Source organism: Pleurodeles waltl, chromosome 1_2 (assembly GCF_031143425.1).
Source record: "Pleurodeles waltl isolate 20211129_DDA chromosome 1_2, aPleWal1.hap1.20221129, whole genome shotgun sequence".
NCBI lineage: Eukaryota > Metazoa > Chordata > Amphibia > Caudata > Salamandridae > Pleurodeles > Pleurodeles waltl.
Window position 1 is genome coordinate 268,021,628 of NC_090437.1, and position 19,452 is coordinate 268,041,079.

The 19,452-nt window shown below is 44.0% G+C and overlaps 1 protein-coding gene across 2 annotated transcripts in view; it reads left to right on the plus strand.

The window, feature by feature from the left end:
• Positions 1 to 19,452, plus strand: part of SMARCAD1 (SNF2 related chromatin remodeling ATPase with DExD box 1) — a 690,140-nt gene that overhangs the window by 539,144 nt on the left and 131,544 nt on the right. For both annotated transcript variants that reach the window (XM_069238045.1, XM_069238053.1), the window contains one exon: positions 18,171 to 18,359. In XM_069238045.1, the coding sequence (XP_069094146.1) occupies positions 18,171 to 18,359 (189 nt within the window). The remainder of the gene's footprint in view (positions 1 to 18,170; positions 18,360 to 19,452) is intronic.

Consider the following 19,452-nt stretch of genomic DNA (forward strand, 5'->3'; position numbering starts at 1 on the left):
TGGTGGGGAGAAAAATACTAAATCGACATGGCACTTCTCTCTAAGTGCCATGCCCACAACCCACTGCCTGTTGCATAGGTGAGTCACCCCTCTAGCAGGCCTTACAGCCCTAAGGCAGGGTGCACTATACCACAGGTGAGGGCATAGTTGCATGAGCACTATGCTCCTACAGTGTCTAATCAAATTCCTAGACATTGTAAGTGCAGGGTAGCCATAAAGAGTATATGGTCTGGGAGTTTGTCAGACACAAACTCCACAGTTTCATAATGGCTACACTGAATACTGGGAAGTTTGGCATCAAACTTCTCAGCACAATAAATTCACTCTGATGCCAGTGTGGGATTTATTGAGAACTGCACACAGAGGGCATCTTAGAGATGCCCCCTTTATACCAGTCCAACTCCTAGTGCTAGGCTGACCAGTTTCTGCCAGCTTGCCACATCCAGATGGGTTTCTGACCACATGGGGTGAGTCCCTTTGTCACTCTGTGGCCAGGAACAAAGCCTGTACTGGTTGGACATGCTTCACACCTCCCCCTGCAGGAACTGTAACACCAGGTGTTGAGCCTCAAAGGCTCAAGCCTGGTGTTACGGGACCCCAGGGCACTCCAGCTAGTGGAGATGCCAGCCCCTCCGGACAGAGCCCCCACTTTTAGCTGCAAGTCCAGATGAGATATTGAAAAAAACAAGGAGTCACCACCCACCAGTCAGGACAAGCCCCTAAGGTGTCCTGAGCTGGGGTGACCCCTGTCTTAGGAAATCCTCCATCTTGTTTTGGAAGATTCCCCCCAATAGGATTAGGGATGTGCCCCTCGCCTCCCCACACGGAGGAGGCACAAGGTGGGTGTAGCCACTACTGCCCCACAGATCTTAACACACCCCTAAATTGAGTATTTAGGGACGACCCTGAACCCAGGAAATCAGATTCCTGCAACCTGAAGAAAGAAGGAGGACTGCTGACCTAAAAGCCCCACAGAGACGATGGAGACAACAACTGACGTGGCCCCAGCCCTACCGGCCTGTCTCGAGACTCAAAGAACCTGCACAGCGACGCATCCAGCAGGACCAGCAACTTCTGAGGACTCAAAAGACTGACCTGCACCTAAAGGACCAAGAAACTCCGGAGGACAGCGGTTCTGTCCAAAACTACAACCAAGAAATCATCTTTAAAGAAGACTTCAGCCTCAGTCTGTAAGCGTGAGTCTTCACACTCTGCACCCGACGCCCTGGCTCATGTCCAGAGAAACCAACACCGCAGTTAGGACACCCAAGCGACTCCAACGACGTGGACACCCTGGGTCGACCTCCCTGCACCCCCACAGCAACGCCTGCAGAGAGGATCCAGAGGCTCCCCCTGACCACGACGGCCCTGTAACAAAGGAACCCGACGCCTGAACAAAGCACTGCATCCACAGCCCCCAGGACCAAGAGGAACCAACCACTGGTGCAGAAGTGACCAGCAGGTGGCCCTCATCCTAGCCCTGTTGGTGGCTGGCCTGAGAAGCGCCCCCCCCCCCCCCACACCCCCCCACCCCCCCTGTGACCTGCCTGCATCGCCAGAGTGACCCCCGGGTCCCTCAATTGATTACAACACAAAACCCGACACCTTGTTTACACACTGCACCCAGCCGCCCCTGTGCCGCTGAGGGTGTATTCTGTGTTCCTGTTTAGGACCCCCCAGTGCTTTACAAAAAAAACCCTTGTCTGCTCCCCGAGGACACAGGTATTTACCTGCTAGCAGACTGGAACCGGAGCACCCCTGTTCTCCATAGGCGCCTATGTTTTTTGGGCCCTACTTTGACCTCTGCACCTGACCGGCCCTGTGTTGCTGGTGCTGGGTGTTTGGGGCTCACTTGAACCCCCAACGATGGGCTGCCTATGCCCAGGAGACTTAACTTGTAAGTGCTTTACTTACCTGAGAAACTAAGCAATACTTACCTCCCCCAGGAGTGTGAAGTACCTTACAATTTATGTACTTACCTAAATTCTGAATCGTGTGGTTCTAAAATAAATTAAGAAAATATTTTTCCTATATAAAAACCTATTGTCCTGGAGTTAAGTCCTTGAGTGTGTGTTCTCATTTATTGCCTGTGAGTGTACAACAAATGCTTAACACTACCCTCTGATAAGCCTACTGCTCGACCCCACTACCACAAAACACAGCATTAGTATTATCTTATTTTACCACTATCAACCTCTAAGGGGAACCCTTGGACTCTGCACACTATCTCTCACTTTGAGATAGTATATACAGAGCCAACTTCCTACAACGTTCTATCTAACTCGTACTAAAGATTTCCGGGTGGATGGTCAACTCTTTGTCGGGTATGTGTGTGCGAAGAAAGGGAAGGCAGTGCAAAAACGTACCATCTCTTGATGGGTACTTCTTTGCATCAAGATGTGCTAAGCTTTTGCCAAGAAGCAACCCCCTGAGGACTTGCGCACTCATTCCACCAGAGCAACTGCTGTTTCCACTGCGTTAGCACAAGGAATTCCTGTCCTGGATATCTGCCGGGCAGCTACGTGGGCATCCCTGCACACGTTTGCTAAACATTACTGCCTGGACAGTCAGGTCCGTCAGGACGGCTTCTTTGGTTGTTTGGTCCTGCAGGACTTTCTAGTATGATCTTGGTTCGCAGCCCACCTCCGAGGATGGCATTGCTTGGGTATCTATTCTAAGGCAAGGAATCTGCAAATAGAAGTTTCTATCATATGTACAAGTTACTTACCTTCGGTAACAAAATATCTTGTAGAGACATATATTCTAGTTGCAGATTCCTTACCGACCCACCCATCCTCTCCGCTTGCGAACTGATTTCTAGGGACAGGGATTCCCCCATCAGTTCCTTAGCTCTAGCGCACCAATCTCCGTGTTCTTAGCGGCTCTGTGCTTTGGTGTGGAAAGTCGGTAAAAAACTGGCGTCCCTGCGCTGAGGCAGCGTCTCCCGATGCCATCACGCCCACTAAGACGCCTGTGGAGTCGACCGACGCTACCTACCGACGTGCAAGGGTATTTCTCGAAGAAATAATCTCCGGATCCAGTCTCATGTCTGGGGGGAAATTCTAAGGTAAGGATTCTGCAACTAAAATATGTCTCTACCAGATATTTCGTTACCAAAGGTAAGTAACTTGTACATCAGGGGCAGCAACCATTGCTCACCATGCGCTGGGCCCCTTGGAGAACACTTGGAGCACATAGGTGCAGTAGGCCAGTACATTAGGATCAAGAATGGTGGTTCCTTTGAACAGTCGAGCAGTGCCTATGTAGTCCAGAGTCAGGGATCAGCTGGCAGGAGGGCAAAAAGCAAAAAGGCAATCCAGGGAGTCCTTTATGCCACCCAACAGACAGCAGGCAGCAGGGCAATAGCAGAAGTTCAGTCCAGCTGAGTACTTTGGAGCAGCACTGCAATCCTTCTGACAGAGGTTCACTCGCATTCCCAATAGTGCTCTAAAATCATGGATTCAGAGCCCCTGTACTTATACTCCAAAATGTGTTTGTTCCACGGTTGACTTCAAAGGGCTTCAGACATCAGCAGGGGCTAAATTAGCCCATTGTGTGAGACAGTGACGTATACAAATGTAAGTGTGCCTGCCTCTCTTTCTCGCAGCCCAGGAAGACTATCAGTATGCAGAGACACCCAGCCCCTCCTGTGTTGTGGCAGTATGCACAAAGCGTAGCTGTCACTCTACCCAAGTTTTGGATTGGAGTCAGAATGTAAAGCACAAAGAGTTATAAGCACAGAAAAAGGCCCACTTTCCAAAAGTGGCATTTCTAAAATATTGATTTAAAATCCAACTGCACCAGTAAGCAAGATTTGTCACTACCGTTCCAAACATACCCACACTACCCCTTCCAGATCCGAGATTACCACTTAAAGATATATAAGGGAATTTCTAATTTTAACCTTTGAGAGGAGCAGCCCTCACAGTAGTGAAAAACAAAATAGACAGTCACTACTAGGACATGTAAAAAAAATAAGAGTACATGTCCTACCTTTTTCATACACAGCACCCTTCCCATAAGGCTACCTGGGGCCTGCCTTTGGGGTGGCTTAGGTGCACTAAAAATAAGTTTAGGTCTTGGCAAGTAGTTTGACTTGCCAAGCAAATGTGGCAGTAAACTGTGCACTCAGGCCCTGCAGTGGCACGCCTGAGACGAGTTTGGGAGGCTACTTCTGTGGGTGGTGCAGTCAGCACTGTAGGCCCACCAGTAGCATTTAATTTGCAGGCCCTGGGTATATGGTATACCACTTTACAGTGGACTTACAAGTAAATTAAATGTGCCAAACAGGTGTAAGCCAACCATACCACGTTTTAGGGGAGAGAGCATGTGCACTTTAGCACTGATTAGCAGTGGTTAAGTGACCGGAGTCCTAAAGCCAACAAAAAGAGGAGGAGGAGAAAAGGAAAAATGTTAATGGAGAGCCCTGCAGAAAGGGCCATTTCCAACATGGTGGGATAGTGCATCTGTTATTGTTTGCATTTCTAACACCTAAGTCCATCACCAGGGCACCTTTTGCCATTGGCTCACTGCAGGCCATGTACCATCTCAACAACTAGCTTTAAATTGTCATTAAATTATCTCTCTTCCATAGATGCCAGTTTTGGTCTAAGGGTTCCTTTCTTGTTGAGCTTTTACTCTGTTTAGGCATCTAGTATAATTAATGGAATTCGTGTTCAGCTTGATCCCAACTTTTAAGTAGACACTATGCGATCTACAGCAGGAAACTGATTCCCTGGTTTAGTGGAAAGGTTAGGTATGTTTCAACAAACATATTCTCAGCATATTTGGAAAACTGATCTCACAAGAAAGATACACAAGGCGAGCATGGTCCTGCTCAGCCAGGATATAATGAGGTGAAAGGAGGGTGCTTGCCATATCTTGGAGGGTGTAAGAGACTGAAATCCCTACTATGCACGAGCAATCCCACTGATAAATGTGAAAGGAGTTGGCAGGGATAGTGCAGGTTTCCAGCATTAAGGTGAAACTCTCCGGAAGCCTTTGTTTTCAGTGTTGTGTAATCTGTGACAGAAATATAATCTGGAAATTGGCCCAGTTGTAAGTGGACATTTGCAGATCTGCCAACAATCTAGAACTTGGCCCTTGGTGTCACAGGCAGCACTACCTTGCTTTCTTCATTGGCATGAATCTATTTGAAATGAAAGACTAAGTGGCACTCACTATCATCTGTTCGAACCATCTGCAAAAACGTATTTTGGCTTAACTGCCACCCGAAAAATTCTTGCAACCAATAGTTTTTGCTGCTATTAAGTGGCATTTTGGCACTTTAAACATCTAAATTTTTTTAATGATCTGTAGAAACCAGTGCAGATCGAGTAGCCTCCTTTTACTTGCTACTTCCATTATACCCATGCACATTTGAGACAGAAACATAAGTTTTTCCTGGTATTCCATTTTTTGCATGAACCAAAAGAATTATACCTATTTTCAGTGGTCTAACGGAGATTAAAAAGATCACCTTGATTTAGTGAAGTGGGAGATTACAGCAGTAGTTTTTTTACTAAAATATAAATTTCCAGAGCACTTAAGTAAATAATTAAGTAATAGTAAGTAAATGTTGTAAATAATTATTAGACACTTAAATTAAACTCTAGCATGTCAACTCAGCATATTAATTAACAACATTGAAGAATTAAGAGTTTAGTCTTTGATGACCATATAATAATTAAGGTTCTGTAGCTATTATCCCACAGTCTGCATTTATTTTTCTTAACCTGTGGCAGAATCTGATTAGACCTGTCCAGTCCTGTTTTGAAACAAAGATGGGGAAAGTAGAGTCCGAAGGGGTCTGGCATCCTTGAGAAACTGGTAATACCATTAATTCAAATATGCGAGAACAGCGTTAGGATTGGTCACGGTGCAGGGAGCCTGCGTTTGGAGCGAGTGAAGGGTGAGCTTTAAGAGCGTTAAGGCAGCGGGGAGGTACGTTTCTTTATTTGTTTTTTTATTCCTTTGTGTTGTTGTGTACCTGCCCCACCGCTTTGGCCCAGCATGAGCCGCCCCCTGCTTCGAGACTCCTTTTGTTCGCGAATCCTGGATGGGAGCTGTCAGGAGCCACACACATAAATACAATGGAGAGGAAACAAAGGCACACAGCTTATTACTTCTCAGGTACTCCATAGAGACATGCATTTGATTTTGTTCAGTCCCCGTATTTAAGAGCTATGCATGCACTGTACAAATCCAGATGTGTTGGTTTGTCCCAGTATTTACACAAATAACAGGTTAAATACCACTATTTTGTTTAATTTCTTTTATAGCGCTACTCATCCCAATCCATGGTGTCAGAGTGTTTTACATCACACATAAACATTATACATTGATAATAACTTGTGTGTGTGTAAATCAGAGTACAGGATGTTACATATGACAGTGAGGGTTGCAAGGTGTAGGAGTCGCATGCCCTTCATAGCTCACTGATATATTAGAAGGATTATAATTTATGAAATGCAAGTAACAAAAGGATGTTTTTGTTAAAAGCAGTAACCCACTTACCATGCTATATTAAATAAAAACCTGTCATCTGCATGTGACATGATGTGCTTTGCACCAGACATTATTAACCCCATGCTAATTTGATTTAAAACTGGGGCTTGACAAAACGGATCTCTCTGCAGCAATGCGTTAACCTCCAGAATTATATTAGCATTATTATAATTTCCTGGGCACACAGAAGATCTTTGCAGCAGGTGCCGGTTCCCCATAGGATACTTTAAAATGCAGACTTTGTTACCAATTAAGAAGAATAGATTTATTGCCACAGGTCTCCTTGCTGTCAGTTTCTTTTTGGTAGAGTTTTAAAAGTGTATAAGTTGAGGCCCAAGCCAGGTGTTGTGTCGGAGCTGCGTCGCCTTTATGCCACTACCCCAGTTTAAAATTCCACTTATTTATCGTAATGCGCTATAATGTACTTGTGATAGAACTACTAAACATATGTCTGAGGTGTTAAGATCTGACGTCACTTCTTGCAATGAACTTTCTGTGATGTCATGGGTTGTGATGCCACTTCCTGTGATGCCGTGTCAGGCGCCGTGATATCATGCACCATGATGTCACTTGCATTTTGCTTACCTTGGTTAGTCAGTCTACTGTTTTTTTGGTTGGACTTATATTATGCCTTGCTGAAAAATAAATTAAATTTATTCAGTGCATCCATCACTCATGTAGGTGAGGGAAACGAGGTTTGCATTATGTGTCTTTGCCAATCCACATACTATGTACTGTCCTGCCATCTAGTGTTGAATCTGGAATAATGTATCTTGTGTTTTTCAAAGTCTTTATTTTTGACTTCTGGAGTGATTCACTCGAGATGGCGCCCTATGAATCCACCAGTGCACAAAATACACCCCCGATTGCTTTATTCCGCAGTTTTTTCAAAGGTTTATGAATGTAATCCGAGGTTATTTTTTAAGCAGCTGCTTATTTTTGCCACCAAGATGTGGAAAAGCGTTAAGGTACTATGGCATGTGTTCTGAAGAAGATGACCTTTAAATACTGCCCTATGGCTATGTGTAACATCCGCCAGCACGAAAGAGCTTGGCAAGTGATCTGCAAGGTACGTTTGCCTAGGGATCATGACTAATAGAATTCTATTCATGTTATGGGTATTTGTAAAGCGTAAACCTAGACTGATTAAATTTACAGATCAATATCTAAACGAACCTTACTCGATACCAACGTTTGGCGAGAAGATCATTTACATTGTCCCTGAAATAAGGCATTTCACAGCTCAACCTTCCTGTAAAGTGAGTTCCATACCTCCAAGCCAAAGACGAGGCCAAAAACCAGGGAGCGAGCAGACATTTGCCATTGCCATATCACCTTGATTGTTACCACAGCAGTTGTCAGCAACACCATTGCCTCCGAATAAGAAAAGGATGAGTAGGACCCAGATGAAATAAATATTCACTGGTCTCATCCCATGTGGAAGAAGTAGATACCCATTAAAACTTCCATTCCAGAGAAAAACCATCTTGCCATCCAGTAAGTTGGCATGCGTCACGGTGTCCCCATGCAGATGACTGAAGAAGATGGTACAAGGCAACTTTGCAGCGTCAGGAAAGACAAGCTCTTTTACAATACGAGTGAAACCAAAATACAATTTGCTGCATGAAAACGGGCTTTGGGATTTAGAGGTTCAGGAGACTGCCTTCGTTGGAGCGAATTTTAGGTCTGGGCTTGCAAGTGCAGCCCTTTGTCGGTACTGTCACCCTCCCTACAGTTAAATCTAATTATTGTGAACCACAAAGGGGATGTTTGCACTCTAAGGATTACATTTGAGACCAGTGTCCGTTATGGGTAAGTAATACCTTAGACTAGAATGTATATTTGTTGTTTGAAATCGTTCAATCTCGTTCTTTCTGTGTCAGAAGATCACAGCCTTGTGAAACCGAAACAGAAGGCTGCACCGCAAAGCAGGTATACGGTCCAGCCACCTTAGTTATACATTTTGCTCACAAATGCCGTCAGAATCCAAAGCTACTAATTGTCCACATTTGATACTGAGAACAGTAACATATGTGCCTGAGGAGCAGTGATGAGCTGATGTATTGCAAATTCACGAGCCTTAGTCATGACTGATTCTAGTATGAGGATATAGATAGTTTGGTGGTGTAAATTCAAAGGGACATGAGATTGCAGACAAATCAATACAAGTGTATTGCTGCATAGACACGTGTGGCTTTGCGTTTCCAGCTTTAGAACAGAAGTCTAAATGCACTTACTGAATTTGCCCTTTGAAGAGGGACATCCCTTTGGGCCCATTTGACTGAAATTCTTGTTGGTTTTATGGCAGCAGTACCTAATTTCAAAAGACAAAAGTGAGGCGACCGAGCCTGAAGCACCAATTGTCATATGATTATTCAAATGTCCCAGGAAATGGTGCTATAGCTGTGGCAGTAAACTCGGCAGTATCGAGGTGACATTGTAATAGCAGCACTTGAGGCTACTCAAGCTCTAAAAAGTGACTTTGCTATTATTATTATTGTTATTCTCCCCATCCCCAAACCCCGATCCCGTCCTTAATCCCAAAGAACCGAAAACACATTACATCAGGCGGGAGACCAAGTTTTTTCCACACAATTGGTTGGAAATAACTCAGACTGTTGGCTGCTTGCTGACAGGTATTTTATAGAATTTGCAGAAATAGCATGTCGCCTCTCACCCAAAGGGCAAGGCCATCCATTCTATATTTGCCTTGTTGGCTAGAGGAGGTGAAATCCTTGCCCTGATTGTAAAGCTAATGCCTTAATTCTGTGGCTTCAGCATTGTCTTGTATGCCTTCAGGTCCATACGACACCAATATGGCAAGTTGCTATTCCAACATAACTCCAGAGAAAATGATTACAGTTACACAAAAAAGTATGCATCATACAACCAGTTGACATGAGTTTCGCCCCTTATGGTTAGTTGCCTGGTGATTTCCCAAGGTTGCATACATAAATACATAATAATATGACCTTTTACTTCACTCTAAAACCTAAGAGGCTGTCTGTGGGCATTTGTGAAGTTAGGCCAGCACATCTTTATGCACTATAAACACAATGTGTAAAGTAAAGAAAATGATTCCTAAACAATAGCAATATGTTAATGGGAAAGGTTGGAGATGCGCGGTGGTGAGGAAGAAGGAATCAAACATGTTTTACGACAGGTATATATAGTTAACTGAAGACGAGGATTTATTTAACAGGAAAAATTACCTCAAAATATCTGCATCTGCAAGTAATAAGGACCTGTAGAGTGGATAAGCAGAATTACGATTGTGGAGTTAAAAGGGCAACTTATCATGGCAGTGTGCAGTCTTCCCACAGCAAGGTGCACACTGCCCCAGGGAAAAATACTAGCTTGTCCCAACCATAAATAAGCCACTCCAGGCACCCTCCTCGGAACAGAAGAGGACGAAATCCTGCTTGATGTGACTAGAGAGGATGCATGAACGACTGGATCTCCTCTCTCTTGTACCCAGGACAAAGAAGTGGACTCAAAGCATCATTTGGCTGATCTCCTCTGTGACTACAGGGACCAAAATAACTGCAAGAGACACTTTTGCTAAGTGTGACCAGTAATAACTGGATGTGGTCTGGACTGTGCTGCTGACCTGTGCCAGTGTGAGTCCCGCCCCCTAAGGGCTAACCCCGAAGTCCAAGCAGCTTTAGAGGTGACCGAAAAGAGCTGCTTCAGAAACCCTGAAAAATTGGAATTTAGAAAATATTTGGAAGTTCAAGAGCTTCAGAGCTGTTAGAGGGACGTTGCAGCAAATGTCTCATTTGATTGCCCCTTCCTCAAATACAGCTTCAAGATTTTGACCACCATATAAAAGATTAACTCATATAGTGAAATCTTTTAATGGGACACACCCTCTTGGGCCCTGAATTTCCACTGGGCACAGTATCAGGAGGGGTCTCTTCAACATGGTCCAAATCTCAAAGGGAGCTACACTAGATCTGCAGTGGTAGCTAACTAACTGCGACGGACTCAGCGGCAGACCCCTCTCCCTTCCCCAAACAGATCTGACATTAGTGACAAAATTGTCACTCCTGGGATGGGGCAGCCATTTAGGAGAGGCGGAGATCAGAGGAATCTGGTCTCCAGCAGAATGTGGAGTTAACATCAACCAAATTGAGCTCAGGGCGGTCCAGCTGGCATTGAGACCCTTTCTACTCTCCACCAAGGGGAGGCTAGTGCAGGTCTTCACAGCCAACACCCCCACCATGTGGCACTGCCAGAAAGAGGGCGGGATGGGGTCGTAGACTCTTTGGCTGGAACATCAGGGCATTTTGCTGTTGGTCCAACACCTGACGGGCTCTCTGTACACCAGAGAAGACAAACAGCTGACAACACCTAGTGGATCGTGAATGGCACCTCCATCTAGAGGTGGTACAAGGACCACTTCAGCGTTGGGGGGAGTCTTGGTTACATCTGTTAGCCACCACAGAGAATGCTCAATCCCAGCAGTTCTGAACACTGTTTTTTCCCAGGCCAGCTCACGCTCAGATGCTTTTATCTTGAGTGGAACTCAGGTGTCCTATACGCCTTTTTGCCCATACCACTCCTTCACAGAGTTCTCAAGAAGATCGGGAACAAACAGGCCCAAGTTACCATTGTAGCTCCGATCTGGGTCTGGAGACTTTGGTATCCCGGGCTCTTGAGCATGGCCATCGGTCTTTCAATCAGGCTGCCACTTCAGGAGAAATCTTCTGTCGCAGCAGCAGGGGAGGGTTCTCCAACCAAACCTGTCAACGTTCCGCCTTCATGCATGGGGATTGAGCGGCAACAGTTGACAGCTTTCATCCTTCTACCCGAAGTATGCAATGTTTTCTTGGCAGCCAAGCATCCCTCTACCATAGACTGTATATGCCTGTCGTTAGAGCAAGTTTGTTGGATGGTGTGCAGAGAAACAGGTTAAACCCTTCTCTGCTCTCCTCTCACAGGTTCTTCTCTTTATACTCGTTATTACTCAGCAGGGCATTTCTCTGGGCACTCTCAAGGGCTAACTTTCTGCCATTTCAGCCTTCTTCTGGCTGTCAGATTGAGCTTTCCTGTTCAAATCTCCTGTTACCAGATGCGTCAGTGGGACCTTAATCTTTTGCTCACTTTCCTCATGTATGCTTCATTTCAGTCTCGACATCATTGTCCACTCAGGCTTCTTACCATCAACATAGCCTTTCTCGTGGCTATAACATCTGCCTTGAGGGTCAATGAGCTTTGGACCTTATCATCGAAGCTTCCATATCTGAGCATTCGTTCAGACATGCTGGTTCTGCAAACTAGGGCCTCTTTTCTACTGAAAATCGACACCCCATTTCATCTAGCCCAATCCATCACCCTTTCTACTTTTTAGGTCAAGCCTAGTCAGCGGGCAAGCTCTGTGTCTCGACATGTTGTAATCTACATCTGTAGACTTACACCATGCTCATCTCACACCCATCACTTTCATTTGTTCCTTGACCTGCCTTTCAAAATTCCTTTGATTTCGTAGGTAAATGCTTTACGTTTGTCCCACGTTGAGGCTGTTTTGTTACCACCGTGGAGACTGACCCACTTACGTGGATTATTGCATGATGGGCAATATACCTTAGTGTGTCGCACTACTTTTTTCTGTTGCCTTGCCCCTTTGCGCTGCATGGCCGCATGTTGTTTCTTCTTCTTTGTTTTGGGCATGCGGCTGTTTCTTTGGCTGCAAGCTGGAGGGGTGTACATTTTTATTTATTTAATCATTTCTTTTTAAAAGGTTCATATAGTGCAAACTCCATTGTAGCAGCGCTGAGGTTTTATATACAGGGAGTGCAGAATTATTAGGCAAATGAGTATTTTGACCACATCATCCTCTTTATGCATGTTGTCTTACTCCAAGCTGTATAGGCTTGAAAGCCTACTACCAATTAAGCATATTAGGTGATGTGCATCTCTGTAATGAGAAGGGGTGTGGTCTAATGACATCAACACCCTATATCAGGTGTGCATAATTATTAGGCAACTTCCTTTCCTTTGGCAAAATGGGTCAAAAGAAGGACTTGACAGGCTCAGAAAAGTCAAAAATAGTGAGATATCTTGCAGAGGGATGCAGCACTCTTAAAATTGCAAAGCTTCTGAAGCGTGATCATCGAACAATCAAGCGTTTCATTCAAAATAGTCAACAGGGTCGCAAGAAGCGTGTGGAAAAACCAAGGCGCAAAATAACTGCCCATGAACTGAGAAAAGTCAAGCGTGCAGCTGCCACGATGCCACTTGCCACCAGTTTGGCCATATTTCAGAGCTGCAACATCACTGGAGTGCCCAAAAGCACAAGGTGTGCAATACTCAGAGACATGGCCAAGGTAAGAAAGGCTGAAAGACGACCACCACTGAACACGACACACAAGCTGAAACGTCAAGACTGGGCCAAGAAATATCTCAAGACTGATTTTTCTAAGGTTTTATGGACTGATGAAATGAGAGTGAGTCTTGATGGGCCAGATGGATGGGCCCGTGGCTGGATTGGTAAAGGGCAGAGAGCTCCAGTCCGACTCAGATGCCAGCAAGGTGGAGGTGGAGTACTGGTTTGGGCTGGTATCATCAAAGATGAGCTTGTGGGGCCTTTTCGGGTTGAGGATGGAGTCAAGCTCAACTCCCAGTCCTACTGCCAGTTCCTGGAAGACACCTTCTTCAAGCAGTGGTACAGGAAGAAGCCTGATTCCTTCAAGAAAAACATGATTTTCATGCAGGGCAATGCTCCATCACACGCGTCCAAGTACTCCACAGCGTGGCTGGCAAGAAAGGGTATAAAAGAAGGAAATCTAATGACATGGCCTCCTTGTTCACCTGATCTGAACCCCATTGAGAACCTGTGGTCCATCATCAAATGTGAGATTCACAAGGAGGGAAAACAGTACACCTCTCTGAACAGTGTCTGGGAGGCTGTGGTTGCTGCTGCACACAATGTTGATGGTGAACAGATCAAAACACTGACAGAATCCATGGATGGCAGGCTTTTGAGTGTCCTTGCAAAGAAAGGTGGCTATATTGGTCACTGATTTGTTTTTGTTTTGTTTTTGAATGTCAGAAATGTATATTTGTGAATGTTGAGATGTTATATTGGTTTCACTGGTAATAATAAATAATTGAAATGGGTATATATTTGTTTTTTGTTAAGTTGCCTAATAATTATGCACAGTAATAGTCACCTGCACACACAGATATCCCCCTAACATAGCTAAAACTAAAAACAAACTAAAAACTACTTCCAAAAATATTCAGCTTTGATATTAATGAGTTTTATGGGTTCATTGAGAACATGGTTGTTGTTCAATAATAAAATTAATCCTCAAAAATACAACTTGCCTAATAATTCTGCACTCCCTGTAGAGTGAACTTAATTGGAGGAGTGCTTTATAAGACTACGTGTTAAGTTTTATATAGCGTGATCTCGATCTGAGCAGTGCTTTACCATGAGTACCACTTAACTATAAGTTGAGCAGTTGGAAAACATACAAACTGGAGTAATTTAAAACAGAAATAAACACATAACTTCTCAAAGCGTCTCTCCCAGCACAGCAGGAGAGCCAATACTACAATATTCACTGCATTCGGGAAACTCGCCCCATATGTTTGCAGGGAATTAGTTTTTCAAAACATTTTTGCCCATAGCTCAGTCTGTGGTGGTCCTACAACCATGGGACCACCACCAAACTATTCAGCATGACGTGCTCTTTCTCTGGTCATCTCTGGGTTCCCACACTAGGTTGGGGGGACCCCAAAATAGTAACCTCTCCCACCAGTCGATGTCTTTTTAAGGTCTCCCGTGGATGGAACTTTTGTTTTACAGTTGGGAGTAGTTTGTATTTTAAGGGCCCTGTTTGTAATAATATTACAGTAGACCTGAACATGTGTAAGGCACTGCACTCTCTAGGGCAGAGGTCTTCAAACTATGGGGTAAGCCTCCCCTAGTAGGGCCTCAAGTGATCCCAGGTAGGGCGCCAGACTCTGGCCAAAAGAAGCATTATATAGATAACAGGCCTATGTTTTAAGCAGAAGTATGTTATTGCATTTTTAAAAAGGTAACACTAATTAACTGCAATGTTTAAATAGGTCTAGACATGTTTAAACATTGCCATCTTTATAAAATAATTGTGAAAAATTCTGAGGGGGGGGGTCCAATAATTTTTATTTTTCAACTGGGAGTGGGGGCGCTGCATTAAAAAGTTGGGAGACCACTGCTGTAGGGGCTATATATATATGATCACACTGCATTACTTTCTGCCATTCTGTTTTCATGTCGTTATGCCTGACTATATGGTTACATGTCCAGGTTTCTTATAAATGCAGAGTTTACTATGGTGTCCTCTAGAGGCTTTTCGGAGCATTACAATCAAGATACTACAATATTCGCTGCACTCAGAAAATCGACCTGTAATGCTTTCAGGGCATTCCTTTCACAAAACATTTTTGCCTATAACTCACTGTGTGGTGTGCTTGGACAATACGACCACCGTCAAAATGTTCAGCACGACACTCTCTGTCTAGGTCATCTCTGGGTCCCCACACCAGGCTCAATGGACCCCAAAATAGAAACCTCTCCCACCGTTCAATGTCTTTTTAAGGTTTCTCACGGCTGGGGATTTTGTTTTACAGCTGAGAGAAGTTTGTGTTTTAATGGCCTTGTTTGTAATATTATTCTGGGGGGCCTGCTAGTTGACCTCCTAGGCCTGAAAATGTGTAATATACAACACCCTCTTGGGGCTAAATATATGGTTACCTGCATTACATTTGTCCATTCTGTTTTAATTTGGTTATGCTCTCAAGGAGCTGACTATATGGTTAGATGACCAGGTTTCTTACAAATGTCATTTTTATAGTGTTGCCCTCTAGGGGCTGTTCTGAGCATTACTGTCAAGATACTACAGTATTTGTTGCACTATGAAACTCGCCCCCATAATGCTTTGTGGGGCATTCCTTTTACAAAACATTTGTGCCCACAACTCGCCGCACGACCTGCTCTTTCTGTCTAGGTCATCTCTGGGTCCCCACACTAGGTTGGGGAGGGCCCTAAAATAATAGTATAAGAAATAATGGCAAAATATTTGATTTTTTGAAGAAGATGGAGTAAGAAAATACGTGGAAGCACTGAATTTGTATGCAGGGCCACTGGAATTATGTGTTCGAGAGGACCAAATTATTTGGTAGGGTTGATCAATTTATGTGGCAAGAAAAGTCCAGATATGCGTTTACAACTCCAATAGCTCTAACTCAAGCGAAAGCAAGACCAATTGCATTGCAAATGCATGTTGTACTCTGCCACATCCCTCCAAGGAAGAGGAGCGACTTTACCGTCTGGACCCGAAAAGAGTGTTGTTGTTCTGTCTCAACAGCACAAAAGAGGTCTGGGTGAGCGACAACATCTTTGTGGGATATGTTGGAGCAAAGAAGGGAAAGATGGTCAGAAACAGACCATCTCCTGTGGGATCGTGCTCTGCATTGAGATCTGTTATCCCTTAGCCAAAAAGCAATCCCCCTAAGGGGTTGCATGCTGCTTTAGCACGCAGAATTCCAATCCTAGACATCTGTCAAGCAGCAACGTGTTGCACATGTTCACAAAGCACTATTGCCTAGACAGTCTGGACCATCAGGATGAGCACTTTACCAGTTCGGTCCTCCAGGACTGTTTGGTCTGAAATCTCACAGACCAACCTCAGGGGAGATATTGCTCGAGTATGTATTCAAAGGTGAAAAACCTGTGGTTAGATGTGTCTATCAGATGAACTGAACAAGTTTCTTAACTTGCCTTACCTGATAGAGACAGTCTGTCTCTAGTGCGTAGGGGTACTGCTCATGAAAAATTTCCAGATCCAGTCTAACGCCTCGGAAAAATTAAAAGTAAGAAATCTGTGGCTAGATGGTCTCTACCAGATAAGGCGTTACCTAAGGTAAGTAACTTGTTATTTATGCACTGATTAAAAAGTTATTCTGTTTTTCAGTCACAAGCAAGGTTTTTCCTCAACCTAGGGAAATGCTTGTTTTGGGTGTATGCTGCTGCTATTTGCCGAAGAAATCCGTTTTGAATTTTGGAACTTGCATTTTAGATGTTCATTTTAGAATTTTGGGTTACAGAGAACACAGCATCCAAGGCACTATTGAAAAAGGCTGTTAGACCTTTCAGCTCTTGGAGTAGTTTCCCATGTCTTTTTGTAATCTGAACTCCTGTTTTTGATCTTGTGCTGCATTTCATGTTTGATGCTTTAGGACTCTAGCACTTTACCACTGTTGGCCAGTGCTAAAGTGCAAGTGCTCCTTGTCTACAATGGTATTGGTGATTGGTTTACCGATGACGGGCATATTTGATTTACCAGTAAGTCCCTAGTAAAGTGCACTATGTGTGCCCAGGGGCTGCAAATTAAATGCTTCCAGTGGGCCTGCAGCACTGGTTGTGCCACTCACCTGAGTAGCCCTGTAAACAGGTATCATACCTGCCATTGCAGTGTCTGTGTGTGCAATTTTAAACTGCCATTTCGACCTGGCAAGCCAACCCACTTGCCAGGCAAAACCTTTCCTGTAAGTCACCCCTAAGATAGGCCCAACGCAGCTCCATGGGCAGGGTGCAGTGTATTTAAAAGGTAGTCTCTAGTGCCATGTCCCTGACACCTCACTCTGACTCAGCTGCAGCACCCGTGGCCCCGTGGTGTGATCACAAAGTTGATGCCCCCGTCTTGACCTACTGGATTCATCGACCCTGCCAGATCGTAAGGAACCAACACTTCGCCATGGACGCCTCACTTCCCCTGCCTCGCAGTAAGGAACCAATGCCTCACCTCCCCAGTAGCAATTAGGAACCAACGCCACACCGGCTCCAGCGATGCCTCACCTCCCAGATTCGTACAACTTCTTTGATTCCTCATCGTTTTCAAAGGCACTGTGTCTGGGGTTGATGGAACTCCCCACTGGTCTTCAGACCTATTACGCTTTCTATGAATACATATCCTATCACATTGATCATTAGATTTAAATGACAACATTAATTTCATACCCTTTTCTCTAAAGCAGCATATCGTGTTTCTTGTTTGCAGTACCTTGAAGGCCAAGATCCCTCTCCGATGACTGTGTGCAATGCCACTCTGTCTCCTTCCGGGTGGTTTTAAGTCCGCTTTAGATTTTTGGTTTCTGCACTCCAATAAAAAGGAGCACACAGCGGTTAACAAAAGAGAACTGTACCTTGTTACGAAGTGGCCCTAGTGCACACTCTCTAACTCCCCACACACACTTTAGTGATGGGGAGACGTGCCTTTCATAATCATCTGGGCTAGCAGAAGTATAAATCATGCCCCAAAGCAGTTAGAATCAACAGCCGAGGCCTACTTCTGCCAGGTAAGGTCTTAAGCAGCTTCATCTTCCCTCTGGATCTTCCCTTTCAGGTTATATTGATCATTTGCCTGGAGTGATTTCTGCAAAATTGTAACCGCTTTAGCACTGTTATTGAGATATGGCAAGTAATTGCACTTAAAAGTAGGATTGTATTTGTATCTGTGTTTTCGTACCTGGGTAGTGTTTTCAGATTGGACATTCTTCGCTTTATATCAGTCCTGAGCATTCTCTCTACAAAGCTTCTTGAAATGATATTAAATATCGCTCTTATGACGTTCTGCAGCAGAAATGATATTTTCTGTTTTCTATCAACACAGGAGCCCACGCACTGTGAAGCAAACCCTGACCTTATATTTGAAGATATGGAAGTTATGACTGATTTTGAACTACATCGTCTTTGTCTAGAGTTTGCCAGTATCCGTGAATTCAGGCTCAACATGGATTTAATTTTAGATTCCGGCAAATTCAAGAAACTCGAAGAGGTTCTGTCTGAACTTAAGCAAAAGGTACTTATGGATGGAACAACTGTTTACAGTGCAATGTTCATTAAACAAATGTTTAAACAGATTTTATGTTTCACTTCCCTTAGGCTCTGTTACCAAATTCCTTTAAATGATCTTTCAACTGTAGTGCGAAACATAATGGGAATGGTGCTTGGCTTAAAGTGATGGGGTTCCAGGTACTTGCCGTACTAGGTGTGAAACCTCAGAAGCTCATTGGTGATATATATATATATATATATATATATATATATATATATATCTTAGTGGTGGTAGGCACTAGGTAGTTATAGGTAGCACCATGTTTTCATAGAGAAGGCATTTTTTACTTGCCTATATCTTTGGCACCTTTTGACAAATCTTCACGAAATTTTCCCCAAAAAAGTGTTGGGGTGATTTTTGTTGTGCATGGAAAGATTCGAGGTGATCAGTCAAGCGGGGGCTGAGAAAAACGAGGGTCAAAAAAGTTGTGTTTCCCATTTTAGTTCCCATAAGACATTTAGACACGTCTGCAGCCTGAACTACTGGAAGGAATTACACCAAATGTGGCAGAAAGCTAGCTTTCAGTACTCAGATTGATCTTTTTTTCTGGTTTTGTGAGTAAATTCAGAACCTAATTATAATGTCCCTGTAACCTTTGGATTTTTTACGGAATTGCTAAGATTTTTTATTTAATTCTAAGGTTGCAAGAACATTATAGCTTGGTTCAGATTTTTCACACATGAAACCATAGAAATTCAGCAGTTATAGTTATACTTATCTCAAGGAACTATAACTCGTGCCCTAAGGTAAGGTAAAAAAAAGCATGGATCCGCTGCAATTTTTGTTTTTTTAAACACTTTTGGCCTCTGGCGCGTTACCTCTGGTATCACCTCCGGACCTTCGGGTTCAGGGTATACCTACCTGCCCACTTAAGGTTTTTTTCCCCAGTTTTCTTTGGACTCATCCGAGTCCAAGTTCAAAGATGACTGCCAACACATCCTGGTTGATGTTATAGCAGGCAATCTTATCTCAGTTTGCGGACCTTCCACGTCTATAGACCTACATAAATCTTTTTTCTTTTATAACTCCAAAACTACTAAACAGATTTACACCACAT